At 40.7% G+C, this 22,000-nt stretch overlaps 2 protein-coding genes across 2 annotated transcripts in view; both read right to left on the bottom strand.

Moving 5' to 3' along the window:
• The window catches only part of LOC133558879 (ryanodine receptor 2-like), a 261,295-nt gene extending 251,786 nt beyond the window's left edge, over window positions 1–9,509 (bottom strand). Inside the window, exons 1-6 of the mRNA XM_061910016.1 lie at window positions 9,337–9,509; window positions 7,849–7,968; window positions 2,088–2,192; window positions 1,866–1,937; window positions 1,723–1,801; window positions 1,544–1,656 (exon numbers count right to left, since the gene is read on the bottom strand). Of these exons, the coding sequence (XP_061766000.1) occupies window positions 1,544–1,656; window positions 1,723–1,801; window positions 1,866–1,937; window positions 2,088–2,192; window positions 7,849–7,968; window positions 9,337–9,375 (528 nt within the window). The 5' untranslated portion in view covers window positions 9,376–9,509. The remainder of the gene's footprint in view (window positions 1–1,543; window positions 1,657–1,722; window positions 1,802–1,865; window positions 1,938–2,087; window positions 2,193–7,848; window positions 7,969–9,336) is intronic.
• An 819-nt stretch (window positions 9,510–10,328) lies between these two features.
• The window catches only part of actn2b (actinin, alpha 2b), a 58,894-nt gene continuing 47,222 nt past the window's right edge, over window positions 10,329–22,000 (bottom strand). The window contains exons 15-21 of the mRNA XM_061910011.1: window positions 18,163–18,345; window positions 17,965–18,099; window positions 14,207–14,386; window positions 11,804–11,950; window positions 11,650–11,715; window positions 11,038–11,196; window positions 10,329–10,970 (exon numbers count right to left, since the gene is read on the bottom strand). Coding sequence (XP_061765995.1) covers window positions 10,812–10,970; window positions 11,038–11,196; window positions 11,650–11,715; window positions 11,804–11,950; window positions 14,207–14,386; window positions 17,965–18,099; window positions 18,163–18,345 — 1,029 coding nt within the window. The 3' untranslated portion in view covers window positions 10,329–10,811. The remainder of the gene's footprint in view (window positions 10,971–11,037; window positions 11,197–11,649; window positions 11,716–11,803; window positions 11,951–14,206; window positions 14,387–17,964; window positions 18,100–18,162; window positions 18,346–22,000) is intronic.

Here is a 22,000-nt window from a genome sequence, read left to right as displayed (position 1 = left end):
GCTTTCCAATACTTGGGATATACATTTGCAAAGCAATTGGGAAGATAATCCAATCCAATACAAACAGTAGGACTGTGAGTCTTTGGGCACCACACAATCCATTTCCATTTTTGGGGGCAACGATTCGGTTCAGAATCGATTCAAAATCAATACTTTTTTAACAACATTGTGTCACATTACTCCATAAAATAGATAAACAGCACTGAAACATTTCTATATTGCTTAAAATAAAACCGGTTTTGTTGCATAAAATTCTAGCCAAACATTTAATAAAGTCAAATACATACAAAGCAACAAAAGAAGTATGGCACTTTTCTAAAGTAAATGTGTACAGCAGATATAGATCATCTACATCAACTATATGCTTGGTTCGAGTGGCTGGACAGGACAGATTTTATCAAATTATATTGTTTTTTCGTAATTCAATTTTCGAATGGATAAAGAATTGTTACATGTAAGAAAAGCGATTCATTAAAAAAACTTTTTTTACCTCCCTACTAAATAATACTAAAATAAGGAGAACCAAGAGTTCATAAAAGCAACAGTTTTAATAACAATAATATCAACAATAGTTGTTTAATGTTTTATTCCAAATATTGTGTCTTAAAAAACATTGCCAAAAAATATATATATTTATTTTTATTTATCAATTTTCAAAAATTATGAATTTATTTAAAATCAGAATGAACATAAATAAAGATTTGGACCAGAGAATCCAGGAACCAATCGTTTTGGTGGAAAAGGGCCTAATATGAGAGCGACTTTGACAAACACACAGAATAGATCAACTATTTATGTTATTTTATTTGTACATTATTTATGAAGAAGATCTCAACTCAAAAGTGTGGTTATGACTTGATGCTGTGTTGTGGTATTTATCATGGGATACAAATTGTTGTCGAGTTTAAGCCAGGGGTGTCAAACTAATCAGTCCCGCAAACAGGATTTATCTGGCCCGCCAGATACAAATGAGCTGAAATGGTTTAATAAAATAAACTGCTGTTCTAAACGTGTCCACTGGATGTCGCAATAGCAATTCTAGCTGGCAAGCAAATGGTTTATAGCGGGGCTAAGCAAGAGGTGGCTGAAATGTCTTCAGCTTGGAACACAACATACTTTGGCATCCTCATTGCTCCAAGAAGTCTGTCAGAAAGGAGAATAGGGGATGCAGAGTGTAACTCAACCCTCTTGAATAGTTTTGTTTCCTGTGCTTTGTTGCGTTAGCACAGGATTAATACAAGCAAATGACTAATACCTGAAGACTAAATTATCTTCAATCCCAGGTAGGCTGTGACTTCAAGTTTATCGGCTTTATAGAAACTTAGACAAGTCTTAAGTTCCTTTGTTGAGTTTTGAAACGCCACCAAATTTCCAAAGTAAAACAAAGAAAACCATCTGAATTTGTCTTTACTTTGAAGTTGTCATGTCATGAGTTTACCAGTCCGGCCCACCTGGGAGTGGATTTTCCCCTTGGCTAAAATGAGTTGGACAGCCCTGGTTTAAGCAACTGCTAGCTGTGGGCTAGCATACAAGTATGACTTACCAAATATCTCTCTGAGGACACGTTGACCAGTATGAGGTCATCGCCAACACGCACTTTCTCGCCCTCTGACCTCTGCCTGGAGGCCGGATGGACTGTCCACCAACAGACCTCACCTGAGACACACTCCAAGTTATGCAACAGCTGTTTCTGAGTGACAGCTCGGAGAGAACAAACCCCACCTGCTTCATCCTCCTGCAGGCCCACATCAAAGGCCAGCTTGTCAGCAGAGGACTGGGATGTGGGGAGGCAGCTGAGGTACTGGAAGCACAAAGAACAGCAGCTGCGTGTATATATCTCCATGTATTCCTGCAGCGTGACTCACCATGCCACTGTACGTGTGCTGGAACAACACCGCCTGGCCGTACAGAAGAGTGCCATGGCTTCCACCAGCGCCCTGTGTTGGAGAAGTGCAGCACAGGGGCAGAAACCACCTTTAACATCATTTGGAGCTACAATACGTCAGCCCTTCCATTAGCAATAAACAGCACCAAACTACTTGCAGTGTGGTGAAATGAAAGGAGATTAAAAACAAAGACAGTTCCACCTCTGCAACCAGGCTCTCGCTGTGGGTCAGCATCTCCTGCAGAGCCCGGAGAGACAAACAGCGAGCCAGAACCAAGCCACACACGGACAAGTCTGCTGGAACATTCTGACGGCCGGAAGGAGAACAAAACCTTACTTAAGAGCAAATAGATACAATTAACACATGCACATATACCAACTTAGTGCCATATGTAAATAGATACAATTAACACATGCACATATACCAACTTAGTGCCATATGTAAATAGATACAATTAACACATGCACATATACCAACTTAGTGCCATATGTAAATAGATACAATTAACACATGCACATATACCAACTTAGTGCCATATGTAAATAGATACAATTAACACATGCACATATAACAACTTAGTGCCATATGTAAATAGATACAATTAACACATGCACATATACCAACTTAGTGTCATATGTAAATAGATACAATTAACACATGCACATATACCAACTTAGTGCCATATGTAAATAGATACAATTAACACATGCACATATACCAACTTAGTGCCATATGTAAATAGATACAATTAACACATGCACATATAACAACTTAGTGCCATATGTAAATAGATACAATTAACACATGCACATATACCAACTTAGTGCCATATGTAAATAGATACAATTAACACATGCACATATACCAACTTAGTGCCATATGTAAATAGATACAATTAACACATGCACATATACCAACTTAGTGCCATATGTAAATAGATACAATTAACACATGCACATATACCAACTTAGTGCCATATGTAAATAGATACAATTAACACATGCACATATACCAACTTAGTGCCATATGTAAATAGATACAATTAACACATGCACATATACCAACTTAGTGCCATATGTAAATAGATACAATTAACACATGCACATATACCAACTTAGTGCCATATGTAAATAGATACAATTAACACATGCACATATACCAACTTAGTGCCATATGTAAATAGATACAATTAACACATGCACATATACCAACTTAGTGTCATATGTAAATAGATACAATTAACACATGCACATATAACAACTTAGTGTCATATGTAAATAGATACAATTAACACATGCACATATACCAACTTAGTGCCATATGTAAATAGATACAATTAACACATGCACATATAACAACTTAGTGCCATATGTAAATAGATACAATTAACACATGCACATATACCAACTTAGTGCCATATGTAAATAGATACAATTAACACATGCACATATACCAACTTAGTGCCATATGTAAATAGATACAATTAACACATGCACATATACCAACTTAGTGCCATATGTAAATAGATACAATTAACACATGCACATATACCAACTTAGTGTCATATGTAAATAGATACAATTAACACATGCACATATACCAACTTAGTGCCATATGTAAATAGATACAATTAACACATGCACATATACCAACTTAGTGCCATATGTAAATAGATACAATTAACACATGCACATATACCAACTTAGTGCCATATGTAAATAGATACAATTAACACATGCACATATACCAACTTAGTGCCATATGTAAATAGATACAATTAACACATGCACATATACCAACTTAGTGCCATATGTAAATAGATACAATTAACACATGCACATATACCAACTTAGTGCCATATGTAAATAGATACAATTAACACATGCACATATACCAACTTAGTGTCATATGTAAATAGATACAATTAACACATGCACATATAACAACTTAGTGTCATATGTAAATAGATACAATTAACACATGCACATATACCAACTTAGTGCCATATGTAAATAGATACAATTAACACATGCACATATACCAACTTAGTGTCATATGTAAATAGATACAATTAACACATGCACATATACCAACTTAGTGCCATATGTAAATAGATACAATTAACACATGCACATATACCAACTTAGTGTCATATGTAAATAGATACAATTAACACATGCACATATACCAACTTAGTGTCATATGTAAATAGATACAATTAACACATGCACATATAACAACTTAGTGTCATATGTAAATAGATACAATTAACACATGCACATATACCAACTTAGTGTCATATGTAAATAGATACAATTAACACATGCACATATAACAACTTAGTGTCATATGTAAATAGATACAATTAACACATGCACATATACCAACTTAGTGCCATATGTAAATAGATACAATTAACACATGCACATATACCAACTTAGTGTCATATGTAAATAGATACAATTAACACATGCACATATAACAACTTAGTGTCATATGTAAATAGATACAATTAACACATGCACATATACCAACTTAGTGCCATATGTAAATAGATACAATTAACACATGCACATATACCAACTTAGTGCCATATGTAAATAGATACAATTAACACATGCACATATAACAACTTAGTGCCATATGTAAATAGATACAATTAACACATGCACATATACCAACTTAGTGCCATATGTAAATAGATACAATTAACACATGCACATATAACAACTTAGTGCCATATATAAATAGATACAATTAACACATGCACATATACCAACTTAGTGCCATATGTAAATAGATACAATTAACACATGCACATATACCAACTTAGTGCCATATGTAAATAGATACAATTAACACATGCACATATACCAACTTAGTGCCATATGTAAATAGATACAATTAACACATGCACATATACCAACTTAGTGCCATATGTAAATAGATACAATTAACACATGCACATATAACAACTTAGTGTCATATGTAAATAGATACAATTAACACATGCACATATAACAACTTAGTGCCATATGTAAATAGATACAATTAACACATGCACATATACCAACTTAGTGCCATATGTAAATAGATACAATTAACACATGCACATATACCAACTTAGTGCCATATGTAAATAGATACAATTAACACATGCACATATACCAACTTAGTGCCATATGTAAATAGATACAATTAACACATGCACATATACCAACTTAGTGCCATATGTAAATAGATACAATTAACACATGCACATATACCAACTTAGTGTCATATGTAAATAGATACAATTAACACATGCACATATAACAACTTAGTGTCATATGTAAATAGATACAATTAACACATGCACATATACCAACTTAGTGCCATATGTAAATAGATACAATTAACACATGCACATATACCAACTTAGTGCCATATGTAAATAGATACAATTAACACATGCACATATAACAACTTAGTGCCATATGTAAATAGATACAATTAACACATGCACATATAACAACTTAGTGTCATATGTAAATAGATACAATTAACACATGCACATATAACAACTTAGTGCCATATGTAAATAGATACAATTAACACATGCACATATACCAACTTAGTGCCATATGTAAATAGATACAATTAACACATGCACATATACCAACTTAGTGCCATATGTAAATAGATACAATTAACACATGCACATATACCAACTTAGTGCCATATGTAAATAGATACAATTAACACATGCACATATACCAACTTAGTGCCATATGTAAATAGATACAATTAACACATGCACATATACCAACTTAGTGCCATATGTAAATAGATACAATTAACACATGCACATATAACAACTTAGTGTCATATGTAAATAGATACAATTAACACATGCACATATAACAACTTAGTGCCATATGTAAATAGATACAATTAACACATGCACATATACCAACTTAGTGCCATATGTAAATAGATACAATTAACACATGCACATATACCAACTTAGTGCCATATGTAAATAGATACAATTAACACATGCACATATACCAACTTAGTGCCATATGTAAATAGATACAATTAACACATGCACATATACCAACTTAGTGCCATATGTAAATAGATACAATTAACACATGCACATATACCAACTTAGTGCCATATGTAAATAGATACAATTAACACATGCACATATAACAACTTAGTGTCATATGTAAATAGATACAATTAACACATGCACATATAACAACTTAGTGCCATATGTAAATAGATACAATTAACACATGCACATATACCAACTTAGTGCCATATGTAAATAGATACAATTAACACATGCACATATAACAACTTAGTGCCATATGTAAATAGATACAATTAACACATGCACATATACCAACTTAGTGTCATATGTAAATAGATACAATTAACACATGCACATATACCAACTTAGTGTCATATGTAAATAGATACAATTAACACATGCACATATAACAACTTAGGAGGGGCCCATATGGTGGAAAACTATATCACAACAGTAATTTTTTATATTGATCCATATCCATAAATTTTGGTACATTTCCTGACTTATTTAAGCTTGCCAATATACAGCAAAACTAACTTCCGGAAGAATATTTCCATTTCTTTTTTTTTTTTAAATTGGGTAAAAAAAATGAAGATGAAAAAGAACGAGAACAAGAATGAGAAAAAGAAGAAGACGAAGAAGAAGAAGAAGAACAACAAGGATGTGGAGAAAGAAAAGAAGATGAAAAAGAACAAGAACAAGAAAATGAAAAAGAAATAGAAGAAGTAATACAAAGCACAAAAGCAGTGAAGTCGTGTAGATGGTAAATAAAAAGAGAAAACAACAAATCCTTTTGAACTTATATTCAGTAGAATAGACTGCAAAGACAAGATATTTTATCTTCACACTGACAAACTTTGTTCTTTTTGCAAATAATCATGAAGTTAGAATGTAATGGCAGCAACTAATGTCAAAAAAGGCATTTTTACCAATTAGCCTGTTCACTTGTGGGATGTTACAAATAAGTCTTTGATGAGCAGTCCTCAACTTTCTTATTCATTTTTGCCACTTGTGCCAGCTTTTTTTTTTTTTAAACATATACCCCCCACCCCCCCGAATCCAATGCCCTCGACACAAACCCCATAGGGGTGATGAATGGATGGTCAGCACCTGAGAGCTGCAGCCTGCCACCATGCCCCCGCACTCCCTCCCCTTTGTTGCTAGATATCTGGAGATGTATGCTGTAATATGTACATGTGCTTTGCTGTGGAGCTTTTTTCCCACTCCAGACTGGGCCCCCTTAGGAGCCCCGTCTAGATCGTATTTTTTCAACCCACCTTACCCCAGCGTTTTACCTTTTTCCCATCTTTTATGGGGCGCCTTGTGGCGACCCATCAGCGTTCTTGTTCTGTAACCTTCTACACTGCTTCTTTGTCTCATCTTGAACGGCTTTGTGCTGAAAACTAAGTTTCCTTGTACTTGTGCAATGACAATAAAGACCTATCTATCCATCTCTATCTAACAAAGTGTTTACATGTAAAAAATAATTATAATATGACTTAGAAGTCCAGTCCTCAGAGAATTATGCAACCTGTTATTGTTGTAGCCAGACCTGTGTTTATTTCCGTACTACTAGTACTACTGCTACTACTATTAGTACTACTATAACTACTAGTACTACTACAACTACTATGTGTGCAAAATGCAAAAGACCTTCAACATCAAGTATTACTTAATACGCTATCAAATGCAATTGGACTGGAAATTGGCAAAGTAAAAATGAATTAGGACTAAAACTATAGTTGATCCATCACAGCATAACATAGCAATCCCCCGATAGGCCCCCTGGTGGACACAGTGCCAGCCTGCCACTTGCAAAAGAGTGCAGTCAGCGCCTTAGAAAGCTGGCTGCCATGGAAAGGTACGTGTGAGGAAGGTCACCTTGCAGTTGGAGGTGACCTCAAGCCTGCACAGCCTGCAGCCAAAGCCCTCAGCAGCCAGACAGAGCTTCAGGTGTTCCTCCTGGGAGGTGAAGGTGCTCTGCAGGACCACCTCGTCCCCCTGACCGGAGAAGACAGATCACACGCGTGTTGTGAGAATGACCAGAGGACCATACGTGTCTCGCTCTATCTTATCTTCATGCATCAATGGAGTCAGGCCTCTATCAGCCATGTATTTAAGGAACATTCCAGCTCAGGACCACAGACACCTCCAGCTGCTCCATATGTGGAAGACACCCTAATTTAAGCTGCTCTCCACTCTTGCATGTCAGCAGCAGCAGCAGCCTGCGAGCAGTCAAACACACTGATAGTGCAGTCCTGGAGGGCTCTCTCTGTTTATGTAGAGTACATGTGGGGAGGCAGACAGTAACACTTACAGTACACTTTCAATCTGTCACTTTTAATAAGCGATGGGGAATGCCCTCTTTGGATTTTGTTGGGAGTTCACAAATATTACTTTCAATTAGGGCTGTGGGAAAAAAATCTAATTTAATTCTTGTTCATCCCAATTCAAAGACATTTCAAAATCAAATAAAAAAAAACTATATATATGTATTTTTTTATTATTATTATTTTATCTTTTAAATAAGAAATCATTTTTAAAGATAGGTTTGTAGGCCACCAAAAGTTGTTCTAACCTGTAACCTGTTTTGAGAAGGTTTGACTATAGTTATTATACCAAATAATACATTGCAAGAATTGGTTTGAATGGAATCAAATAGTTATCTTCCCAAATAATCACACCACTGCATTAAATGATCTTAAAAACATTTGTGGTATGGCATTTAGAAACATTAAAGTGTCTGGCCAATGTTGTGTTGTACGCAAATGCAGGAATTGTGAATATTTATTATAAGAGCAAGAAGGGCTTCTTTGAAATTTAAACTGAAAATCCAATTGTGCGTGTTCATATTCTCAAGCTACTGCAAGAACCTTAAATCACTTTGAAAACATTTCCAATCAAAACCAGTCTTGCTTTACAAATTAACATAAGAGACAATAAAAATCCACCGTTCATCCAAAGAATCAGAATCAGAAGAACTTTGTTGACATTTTCAGCAAGAGCAGATCAAGCATTTGGATGGAATTTGACCTGGTGTGGACATGAAGATGGATTGCAAAAGGTGCAAAATAGCCTGCTTTTATTGTTAGAAAGTGATGTGTGACACGTGTGTTGCCCTCCTGGTGTACGGTGGCCCACAAGTGCCAATCACAGACTCTAAATAAACACTTCCATGTTGGCAAACACTTGACATATTTCAGAAAATATCTCCTGCTTTTACGACTAATGCGTGAAAAGTCGACTTAAAAACACTACTAATGACCATTTCAACATGCTAGCTACCTTCTACTTCATATTAGCTAATGTTAGCTTTTATCACTCACAGCTTCCATCCATTCATTTCCTACCGCTTGTCCCTTAACTTACCATTCGTAAAAAGTGGAACTGCTCATCGCCCTCAGACATGACGTGCAGGCTGCAAGGAAGGAAAGAAAAAGAAAAGTAACTTTCAAGATGGCTGGAAGGAGTGAGAGGAAGGAAAGAAGAGGAAAGGTAATTTCCAGGCTGACTGGAAGGAGTTTGAGGAAGAAAAGTAACTTTGAAGCAGGCTGGAAGAAAAGAGGAGGACCAGTAAGTTTCAGGCTGCAAGGAAGGAGTTGGAAGAAGGAAAGTGGAGTAAAAGTGAGGAGCGGCTTGACAGCGTCCATGGGAGCCATTGAAGGGGGCGGAGTCACAGCAATCATATCTGAGAAGGAAGCCATGAAGGCCGCTGAATTGGCGGGAAAAAACGCTGCATTCGCTGCAACTGGGAAAAAGTAGTCACTCGGATTTGACAAATGAAGTAAACGTAAACTCAACATGCAGCAAATGACCATGACACCAAATACTACAATATAACTATGTTGCTGTGTATAAAGTCTATAAGCATCGGTTTACCATGAATTGATAAAAGTAGACCCCGACTTAAACTTATTGGGGTGTTCACATTTAGTGGTCAATTGTACTATACTGTGCAATCTTCTAACAATAGTTTCAATCAATCAATCAATGTAGACTTCCGGGTGGCGCTTTGTTGCACTTCTCTAATGTAAAATTCAAAGTTTAAATGGATGAAGCATTGTCAGAAAACAGATCAATGTAGCTACACAGCATTTACATTTCAACAGCATCATTATTCTTGTTGAGCAGTATGATCCCTTACATGTTTGCTCTTATATGCAACTGTTGATGTGGTCAAATGTTTGAAGAAAACAGATCAATGTAGCTACACAGTATTTACATTTGAACAGCATCATTATTCTTGTTGAGCAGTATGATCCCTTACATGTTTGCTCTTATATGCAACTGTTGATGTGGTCAAATGTTTGATAGGTCACATCATTGACTCCAGGGACAAGAAGCACACAGACAGTACAGACTTGATTTCAATACCATTTATTTCATTGTTGCTCCTTAAATACTTTGGGGTCTAAAGAAAGGTAACATATGGCCCCTCCAGCTGCGTTGGGGGCCATTGGTCGGATGAATGAGTGTGATAAAGAAAAGGCTTGTAACATGCATGGTAAAGATATTTCATCAGCACATAACTTTATTCAAATACGAGGGGCTCTTCAGTTACAAAGGAAAACGTCACATTCAATGCATTACTTTTCTTAACTTGTGGGTAATATTTTGTTTGAGTTGGGGCAATTTGTCAGTCATTGTTTTACTTTGTGACATGTCACTTTTCAACCCAATGCTGCAAATGTAACTGCAAGGGCAGGTTAAAACAATGCATGCTTGTTCAACTATTCTGTCAATTCAGCCTCTCTTTCACAAATCAACACACACATTTCAACACAATTGAAGCTTCCCTGCACGGCATACACCAACAACTGGCAGGAGGGACCACGCTGCGAGGATTAAAGGTCGCTCTCTCCGTAAAGAGCGGTGGAGAAAGCGGTGTAGTCTAGCGCCCCCGGTGGCCCTCCATGGCCGGTGTATGGCGGCATCCTCATGATGCAATACTCCGCTTGCTCGGGAGGAAGCTCTCTCCTCAGCTCCTCCACCAGGATGTACGGCTGGAATGCCAAGACAAGATGATAGGATCAAGACTATGAAGAAGTGCGAATTCACCCTCACACCAACCTTGTCAGAAGCCAGGATGCGGAAGGATGCCACAACCTGATCCGCGGTGTCGGTATCGGCAGTTTCTCTGGTCATGAAGTCGATAAAAGACTGGAAAGAGACGATTCCGGTCCCGTTGGGGTCCACCAGGATCATTATGCGGGCAAACTCCACCTCGCCCTGAATGGGCAAACCGATGACAAACTAGGCTTTGGAAGACTATTTATTCTTCGACATAGAAAGCACATTACCAGATCGTAGCCCATGGAGATGACTATTTCTTCTTCAACTCTGTTTATTCTTTAATTCTATTTCTTCTTCAACTCTATTTATTCTTCAATTCTATTTCTTTTTCAACTCTATTTATTCTTCAATTCTATTTCTTCTTCAACTCTATTTATTCTTTAATTCTATTTCTTCTTCAACTCTATTTCTTCTTGAACATTGAAAGCACATTACCAGATCGTAGCCCATGGAGATGACTATTTCTTCTTCAACTCTGTTTATTCTTTAATTCTATTTCTTTTTCAACTCTATTTATTCTTTAATTCTATTTCTTCTTCAACTCTATTTATTCTTTAATTCTATTTCTTCTTCAACTCTATTTCTTCTTGAACATTGAAAGCACATTACCAGATCGTAGCCCATGGAGATGAGGCAGGCTCGGAAGTCATCCGTCTCCATGGCTCCGTTCTTTTTCTGTAGTTGGAGGACAAGGTTTTCCTTAAAGTAGACTATTTCCGTGGCATGAAACCGAAACATCCACATGTCGGAAAGAGCTTCGCACCCGATCGAAGTGGTTGAAGGAAGATCGGAATTCCTTCATCTGCTGCTGACTGATGCCTTTGGCGTCACGGGTCAGGATGTGGGTTTCGATCTCGTTGATGGTGCGGGCGACGGTGGTGAGGAGCAACTCCCAGCCCACGCGGATGTGCTGCACAGAAGAAAAGCAGGTATTTACAGTAACTACTCAAATACTGGCCTCAGCTCCAGTATACGGCCTTCTCAAATAATGGGCCACTCCAACAAACTACACTTCCACACCTTAAAAAGACGCTGGACTCCTTCCGCCCAGAAAGTATAATACCATGTTCTGTCACTAGGTGGCTACTCACAGCATATTGCTGGGAATGAAAGCACAAAGTGTGGCTGCCTGTGACATGAGCAGCACAGCACACGAGGCTTCTGGAAAGCTTAAGGAAAAAAATATAAAACGTATGTAAAGACACACACACACACAACATTTTTTGCTGTTTTCTTTTTCCCATGTGTGTGTGTGTGTGTGTGTGGGGATATAAATTTAAGCACGAGCGCACACACACACACACACCAAATGTGTATGTATGTAGATATATGTTGTACAAATGTATATTTATGTTGTATTAGTTTGTCCTGATACCATACAGGTTGGTACCAGTGCCAGTAAAGACATTTTTTTATTTTCAATACTTTTCTAAAATAAAAGAGACCACAAAATGAATTGAATATATGTGAGGCTGGTAGTGTAGAGAGTGTTATTTCCAGGTGTAGTTGGTGTGCTTGTTGTCAAACACCAGTAACTACTTGAATATATGTGAGGTTGGTAGTGTAGAGAGTGTTATTTCCAGGTGTAGTTGGTGTGCTTGTTGTCAAACACCAGTAACCACTTGAATATATGTGAGGCTGGTAGTGTAGAGAGTGTTATTTCCTGGTGTAGTTGGTGTGCTTGTTGTCAAACACCAGTAACTACTTGAATATATGTGAGGCTGGTAGTGTAGAGAGTGTTATTTCCAGGTGTAGTTGGTGTGCTTGTTGTCAAACACCAGTAACTACTTGAATATATGTGAGGTTGGTAGTGTAGAGAGTGTTATTTCCAGGTGTAGTTGGTGTGCTTGTTGTCAAACACCAGTAACTACTTGAATATATGTGAGGTTGGTAGTGTAGAGAGTGTTATTTCCAGGTGTAGTTGGTGTGCTTGTTGTCAAACACCAGTAACTACTTGAATATATGTGAGGTTGGTAGTGTAGAGAGTGTTATTTCCAGGTGTAGTTGGTGTGCTTGTTGTCAAACACCAGTAACTACTTGAATATATGTGAGGTTGGTAGTGTAGAGAGTGTTATTTCCAGGTGTAGTTGGTGTGCTTGTTGTCAAACACCAGTAACTACTTGAATATATGTGAGGCTGGTAGTGTAGAGAGTGTTATTTCCAGGTGTAGTTGGTGTGCTTGTTGTCAAACACCAGTAACTACTTGAATATATGTGAGGTTGGTAGTGTAGAGAGTGTTATTTCCAGGTGTAGTTGGTGTGCTTGTTGTCAAACACCAGTAACCACTTGAATATATGTGAGGCTGGTAGTGTAGAGAGTGTTATTTCCTGGTGTAGTTGGTGTGCTTGTTGTCAAACACCAGTAACTACTTGAATATATGTGAGGTTGGTAGTGTAGAGAGTGTTATTTCCAGGTGTAGTTGGTGTGCTTGTTGTCAAACACCAGTAACTACTTGAATATATGTGAGGTTGGTAGTGTAGAGAGTGTTATTTCCAGGTGTAGTTGGTGTGCTTGTTATCAAACACCAGTAACTACTTGAATATATGTGAGGTTGGTAGTGTAGAGAGTGTTATTTCCAGGTGTAGTTGGTGTGCTTGTTGTCAAACACCAGTAACTACTTGAATATATGTGAGGTTGGTAGTGTAGAGAGTGTTATTTCCAGGTGTAGTTGGTGTGCTTGTTGTCAAACACCAGTAACTACTTGAATATATGTGAGGCTGGTAGTGTAGAGAGTGTTATTTCCAGGTGTAGTTGGTGTGCTTGTTGTCAAACACCAGTAACTACTTGAATATATGTGAGGTTGGTAGTGTAGAGAGTGTTATTTCCAGGTGTAGTTGGTGTGCTTGTTGTCAAACACCAGTAACTACTTGAATATATGTGAGGTTGGTAGTGTAGAGAGTGTTATTTCCAGGTGTAGTTGGTGTGCTTGTTGTCAAACACCAGTAACTACTTGAATATATGTGAGGTTGGTAGTGTAGAGAGTGTTATTTCCAGGTGTAGTTGGTGTGCTTGTTGTCAAACACCAGTAACTACTTGAATATATGTGAGGTTGGTAGTGTAGAGAGTGTTATTTCCAGGTGTAGTTGGTGTGCTTGTTGTCAAACACCAGTAACTACTTGAATATATGTGAGGTTGGTAGTGTAGAGAGTGTTATTTCCAGGTGTACCTCCATGGTGTAGTTTGTGTGCTTGTTGTCAAACACCAGCGACTCCTGGATGAGCTGGTGGTCTCCCTCCAGCTTGTCCATGTTGGGCTTGTAAGCCACGATGACGTGCTCGCACTGCTTCAGTTTGGTCATCTGGTCCTCCAGGGTGCCCCCAATCTCCAGGGCACAGCGTCCGATTTCCTGTTTGCCAGCGTCGTGAGAGTAAGAGGGTCAATAAAAAACTCTTGACTTTGGGGGTGGGCTTCACTTTGGATCAAGAGACGGCTCACATGAATATTTAGAGCAGTGGTACACAGGCTCCATCTAGTTGTATGCCAAAGAATGACTTCATGAAATATTCAAACACAGTGTGACTGGTCAAACTGTGTGCAATGCTAGAGTGGCCAAAAATAATAAATACAACCTTTTGAGAAGCACTACTTTCGAGCCATGTAGCTGTGTGGGGACCCCAGCAGGCACTAAACATTTAGCTGTGTGGGGACCCCAGCAGGCACTAAACATTTAGCTGTGTGGGGACCCCAGCAGGCACTAAACATTTAGCTGTGTGGGGACCCCAGCAGCCACTAAACATTTAGCTGTGTGGGGACCCCAGCAGGCACTAAACATTTAGCTGTGTGGGGACCCCAGCAGCCACTAAACATGTAGCTGTGTGGGGACCCCAGCAGGCACTAAACATTTAGCTGTGTGGGGACCCCAGCAGGCACTAAACATTTAGCTGTGTGGGGACCCCAGCAGGCACTAAACATTTAGCTGTGTGGGGACCCCAGCAGGCACTAAACATTTAGCTGTGTGGGGACCCCAGCAGGCACTAAACATTTAGCTGTGTGGGGACCCCAGCAGCCACTAAACATTTAGCTGTGTGGGGACCCCAGCAGGCACTAAACATTTAGCTGTGTGGGGACCCCAGCAGGCACTAAACATTTAGCTGTGTGGGGACCCCAGCAGGCACTACACATTTAGCTGTGTGGGGACCCCAGCAGGCACTAAACATTTAGCTGTGTGGGGACCCCAGCAGGCACTAGACATTTAGCTGTGTGGGGACCCCAGCAGCCACTAAACATTTAGCTGTGTGGGGACCCCAGCAGGCACTAAACATTTAGCTGTGTGGGGACCCCAGCAGCCACTAAACATGTAGCTGTGTGGGGACCCCAGCAGCCACTAAACATGTAGCTGTGTGGGGACCCCAGCAGGCACTAAACATTTAGCTGTGTGGGGACCCCAGCAGGCACTAAACATTTAGCTGTGTGGGGACCCCAGCAGGCACTACACATTTAGCTGTGTGGGAACCCCAGCAGGCACTAGACATTTAGCTGTGTGGGGACCCCAGCAGGCACTAAACATGTAGCTGTGTGGGGACCCCAGCAGGCACTAGACATTTAGCTGTGTGGGGACCCCAGCAGGCACTAAACATTTAGCTGTGTGGGGACCCCAGCAGGCACTAAATATGTAGCTGTGTGGGGACCCCAGCAGGCACTAGACATTTAGCTGTGTGGGGACCCCAGCAGGCACTAAACATTTAGCTGTGTGGGGACCCCAGCAGGCACTAAACATTTAGCTGTGTGGGGACTCCAGCAGGCACTAGACATTTAGCTGTGTGGGGACCCCAGCAGGCACTAGACATTTAGCTGTGTGGGGACCCCAGCAGGCACTAAACATTTAGCTGTGTGGGGACCCCAGCAGGCACTAAACATTTAGCTGTGTGGGGACCCCAGCAGGCACTAAACATTTAGCTGTGTGGGGACCCCAGCAGGCACTAAACATTTAGCTGTGTGGGGACCCCAGCAGGCACTAAACATTTAGCTGTGTGGGGACCCCAGCAGGCACTAAACATGTAGCTGTGTGGGGACCCCAGCAGGCACTACACATTTAGCTGTGTGGGGACCCCAGCAGGCACTAGACATTTAGCTGTGTGGGGACCCCAGCAGGCACTAAACATGTAGCTGTGTGGGGACCCCAGCAGGCACTAGACATTTAGCTGTGTGGGGACCCCAGCAGGCACTAAACATTTAGCTGTGTGGGGACCCAGCAGGCACTAAACATTTAGCTGTGTGGGGACCCCAGCAGGCACTAAATATGTAGCTGTGTGGGGACCCCAGCAGGCACTAGACATTTAGCTGTGTGGGGACCCCAGCAGGCACTAAACATTTAGCTGTGTGGGGACCCCAGCAGGCACTAAACATTTAGCTGTGTGGGGACTCCAGCAGGCACTAGACATTTAGCTGTGTGGGGACCCCAGCAGGCACTAGACATTTAGCTGTGTGGGGACCCCAGCAGGCACTAAACATTTAGCTGTGTGGGGACCCCAGCAGGCACTAAACATTTAGCTGTGTGGGGACCCCAGCAGGCACTAAACATTTAGCTGTGTGGGGACCCCAGCAGGCACTAAACATTTAGCTGTGTGGGGACCCCAGCAGGCACTAAACATTTAGCTGTGTGGGGACCCCAGCAGGCACTAAACATTTAGCTGTGTGGGGACCCCAGCAGGCACTAAACATTTAGCTGTGTGGGGACCCCAGCAGGCACTAGACATTTAGCTGTGTGGGGACCCCAGCAGGCACTAAACATTTAGCTGTGTGGGGACCCCAGCAGGCACTAAACATTTAGCTGTGTGGGGACCCCAGCAGGCACTAAACATTTAGCTGTGTGGGGACCCCAGCAGGCACTAAACATTTAGCTGTGTGGGGACCCCAGCAGGCACTAAACATTTAGCTGTGTGGGGACCCCAGCAGGCACTAAACATTTAGCTGTGTGGGGACCCCAGCAGGCACTAGACATTTAGCTGTGTGGGGACCCCAGCAGGCACTAGACATTTAGCTGTGTGGGGACCCCAGCAGGCACTAGACATTTAGCTGTGTGGGGACCCCAGCAGGCACTAGACATTTATCTGTGTGGGGACCCCAGCAGGCACTAGACATTTAGCTGTGTGGGGACCCCAGCAGGCACTAGACATTTAGCTGTGTGGGGACCCCAGCAGGCACTAAACATTTAGCTGTGTGGGGACCCCAGCAGGCACTAAACATTTAGCTGTGTGGGGACCCCAGCAGGCACTAAACATTTAGCTGTGTGGGGACCCCAGCAGGCACTAAACATTTAGCTGTGTGGGGACCCCAGCAGGCACTAAACATTTAGCTGTGTGGGGACCCCAGCAGGCACTAAACATTTAGCTGTGTGGGGACCCCAGCAGGCACTAGACATTTAGCTGTGTGGGGACCCCAGCAGCCACTAGACATTTAGCTGTGTGGGGACCCCAGCAGGCACTAGACATTTAGCTGTGTGGGGACCCCAGCAGGCACTAGACATTGAAACAACGTTGACAACTTGTTGAATGAGGTCCTGACCGTGAGCAACTCAAACCTGACGTAGAAACAACATGCTTTTTGACCACGTTTAATCAATGTTGAATTGAAACGTTGATTTGACCATTGAAATGTTTCATTTCCCCTGGAGGATTAATAAAGTACTTGTGACTCTGAAGCGTGGTCATTTCCCAACCACTATTCTACATTGAAACAACGTGCTTTCTGACGACGTCTATTCAACGTCGGGTTATGACGTCGATTTGATCTTTGAAACGTGGTCATTTCCCAACCAGCAAGGTGGATGTTAGACAGCAACGTTGTCTACAGTTTACAAATGCGACTATTTTGCAAGGTTGTTTGCAAGTCAGTTTTAAAGGACATATACGTCTGGTGCCTGCTGGACAGTACAAAATGAGGTAGACCGTGAGATGGCCATGTGGGTGTGAATGTGTGGCTCACCTCCATCCGGGTCTGGATCCAGGGTCCAATGAGGTTAGCCTGGGCAGCAAACTGCCGCCTCAACCTTTCATGGGAATGCTGGCGTGCCATCTCTTCCTGCAAGGCACTGTCCCTCTGAGGAACCAACTTCTTGACCTAAAGAGCGTGTTGACAAACATCACGCACACGGGCCACTGAGCAGACTTTCACTTTCATTACCTTCTCCCATTTGCTGAGGAGCTCGTCAGTGGTGAGGCTGCTGTAGGGGTTGATAATGTTAGCCCTGATCCCATAGCTCTGGGAGATTTTCTGCACCTCATTGTGAATTCCCAAGATGGCCTGTCGCTCAGCATCCGCCTCTGGGAGAGTGGCTTTGAACTGCTCGTGAGCCGCAATTAGACTCTGTGGGGGAGCAAGGAAGGGAAAAGGGCTGCTAAAATGTCAACTCTTGCTGTGTCTTTTTCTGGCTGTGAGGGCTCTTTCAAAATAAACAGCAACTGATGGATAAGAAGGTGGATGCTCAGGTGGAGACGTCACATTTACATCAGATGCAAACACAGAGGCAGGGATGGTTTGAATCCCGCAACTGGCCAACTCAGCATGGTGGAACAATGGTGTCCAAAGCTCTGTGGACGTCTTCTCATTAGGTTATGGCATATTCATCCTATCATGCTTCTTATTAGGGTCCTTGGCCCATGCCAAAGGACTCCTGTTGAAACTGCTGTGTTTTATTATTATTCCGCACCTACGCGCTGTAATTTGACCCCCTTAACATGCTTCAAAACTCACCAAATTTGACACACACGTCGGTATAGCAAACCTTCCCAACATATTAAGCAACCAATCCTCCAAAATGAAAATTGCGCTCTAGCGCCCCCTAGGAAAAAATTACAGACAAGACTGCATGTAACTTCTGTTAGGATTGTCATAGCGACATGAAACAAAAACGTCTATGTAGGTCTGACTTAGACCCAATTTTCATACACTCACTTCTTTCAGCAAAAACCTACAGGAAGTTGGCAAAAACCCCTTCAAAATAAAATTTTTGCAAAAAATGCAATTTTTGCCTCTTTGCGCTGTAATTTGACCCCTTTAAAATCCTTCAAAAGTCACCAAACTTGGCGCACACATAAGGACTGGCGAATATTGTGATCTAATGTAAAAACCAAACCCCAACACTCAAAATTGCGCTCTAGCGCTATTTTTGAATAAAACACTGAAAAAACTGCTCTTAGGAAGAAAACACAGACAAAATTGCTTGCAACTTCCGGTAAGAATGTCGGAGAGACATGAAACAAAAACCTCTATGTAGGTCTCGCTTAGACCTACATTTCATAGATTGACAACCCCCAACAAAAATCCACAGGAAGTTTGCAATCCCCCCTTCAAAACAAAAGTTTTGTAAAAACCGGTCACCATTCTTCAAACATTATCTCCTCTGAGTGCGTTTGTTGTTTTGGCTTCAAACTCGCACAGGAGAGAGATTGAACCCTTCTGAATAAAAGTATAGAACAGAGTTTTGATAAGTTCTTAGGTTTTGATTTTACGCGCCTTCAAAGAACCCCTGCGCAAAGTCTCCTAAAAAATGTCATTTTTGCCTCTTTGAGCTGTTATTTGACCCCCTTAAAATGCTTCTAAACTCACCAAACTTGACACACATCAGGTCTGGCAAAAATTGCGATCTGATGAAAAAACCTAACCTCAAAACTCAAAATTGTGCTCTACCGCCCCCCTAGGAATACAACACGGACAAACTGCTCCTAGGAAGAAAACACAGACAAAACTGCTTGTAACTTCTGGTAGGAATGTCAGAGAGACATGAAACAAAAAACACTATGTAGGTCTCACTTAGACCTACATTTTAATAATTAACATACTTTAGCAAAAATCAACAGGAAGTTTGATATGTTCACTTCAATACAACAACTGCATTACTTTCACAATGCATTAGATTCTCAAAATAGTGGCTCCAAGGCGTCTTCTAACGCTTATCCGGCCGTGGGTCTCGGGGGCAGCAGCCATAGGCAGACCCGACCAACGCTGCTTGCAGCTTTAATTCGTTTTGGGCTTGCTTGCCACTCACTGCATCACAACATTGCACAGGAAGACAACATTTACAATGATGTTCCAAAATATTTGAAAGTACACTAACCTAAGAACTGGTAAACACAAAGTTGAGATGTGGAGATTGGAGTGCTTGTAAGTTTGTTCCATAGACAAAAATGAAAGGGGCCACTCCTGTCTGTATAAAATGTCAGAGTTATGCTAACTTGGAGAAGTTGATGTGTTTGCTGGGGTCTGTTCATTAGTTAGCATAACAAGTGGCGTAACAACTCAAAGGGTTCTGCGCGGAGTTTGATGAATTTTCAGGAAATGTCTGAAATTGATTAAGATCATTTCTATAAGAAACAAAAAACAATGAAAGTGTCAACTGTACATGGCTTGTATGCATGCATTTTCATGAAAGGAATAAAAAGAAATGATGATCATGATAATGTGTGTGTGTGTGTGTCCCTGTCTCCAGCGATGCAAAGAGTGAACTCTCTTGCAGCCTGTCTGGAAGCCACAAACAAAGACGCACGGACTTGTCCACTTTATTTATGTCTTCAAGTCATTGGGGTTTGTCTATTTGTTAGTTAGCAACACTGCTTAAAAACTTAAGGGCGGATTTTGAAGACACTTTTACGAAATGTCAGAAATGGGATAAGGAACAAGTGATTCGATTTTGGAGGGTGATCCAGATTAGCGTCTCTAATCAGGATGTTTTTTTTCACATTTGTTATTTGAGTTCTTTGGACATATTCAATTAACAGTGATGCAACAAAGCGCCCCAAAGAATCCCATTCAATCAATCAATAAGTCAAATATTGACATGAAGCCACAGACCACTGCACTTCTGAATGTCCCCAACACGCTGCAGCAATACACAAAAGCAGACAAAAGGCCCATCAATTACCTACCTTTCCATCGAGATTTTGGAGGTCAGTCTCTTTTGCATTTTTTAGGAAAGCACCTCATACTTCCTAACACTTCCCAGAACAACCATTCAATGTCAGCCTGATCTTCTCCAGTTTGAAAAAAGAAATAGCATCTTTAATCCAGCGGGTGTGGCTTCCAAGGTAGCACAATGAGTCTCCTAGCCAACAAAGTAGTGAATGCTACCAAGTGCTCTTTGGATTGCTAGGAGAAGATGGCAGAGGGGCTACCCCAAATAGTCCGTTAGAGGATTAGGGTCCATCTTTTTGCCAATTACCAGAGAAAAAGTATTAAAAATGTCAGTCCAATAAGCAGTTATTGATGAACAGAGCCAAAACATGTTTTAGAAAACTGCAGATATGTAAAAATGAAATGTATCCAACAATGATATGTAACCTAGAGGATACAACTTGTCCAATGATGTGAAAGCATGTCTTACTCACTGAGATTGTCATCAAGACTTAAGTCAGCCTGAAATAAATACTAGTCAAATATACTGCAGAAGAAGGGACTCATAAAAAGTAACCAAATATACATTTACATTCAAATAATTTAAGGCCGGGGTCTCAAACTCAATGTACCTGGGGGCCACTGGATGCAGAAACTGGGTGAGGCTGGGCCGCAAGAAGAGATTTCTTAAAAAATCTAACATGCACTTTTTAATGAATTCACCTTCTATGAATGACTTTCCCGCCCTAGCAACATACTTGACAACCCTCACCTTTTTTCCGGGAGACTCCTGAATTTCAGTGCACCTCCCGACAATCTACCGCTGCAACCATGCTCCCCAATTTGTCCCGATTTTCACCCGGCCGACATTATTAAGGGCTGCCGTGACTGCACTGCCTTTAACGTCCTCTACAACAGTGGTTCTCAACCTTTTTTCACTGATGTACCCCCTGTCAACATGTTTTTAATCCAAGTACCCCCTAATCACAGCAAAGCATTTTTGCTTGGAAAAAAAGAGATAAAGAAGTCAAATACAGCACTATGTCATCACTTTCTGATTTCTTAAATTGTATAACAGTGCAAAATAATGCTCATTTGTCTTTCTTGAACTATTTGGAAAAAAAGATATAAA

The sequence above is a fragment of the Nerophis ophidion genome, linkage group LG09 (genome assembly GCF_033978795.1).
Source record: "Nerophis ophidion isolate RoL-2023_Sa linkage group LG09, RoL_Noph_v1.0, whole genome shotgun sequence".
Lineage (NCBI taxonomy): Eukaryota > Metazoa > Chordata > Actinopteri > Syngnathiformes > Syngnathidae > Nerophis > Nerophis ophidion.
The sequence above is the reverse complement of the archived record's forward strand: the minus strand, read 5'-3'. Positions and strand labels throughout refer to the sequence as shown.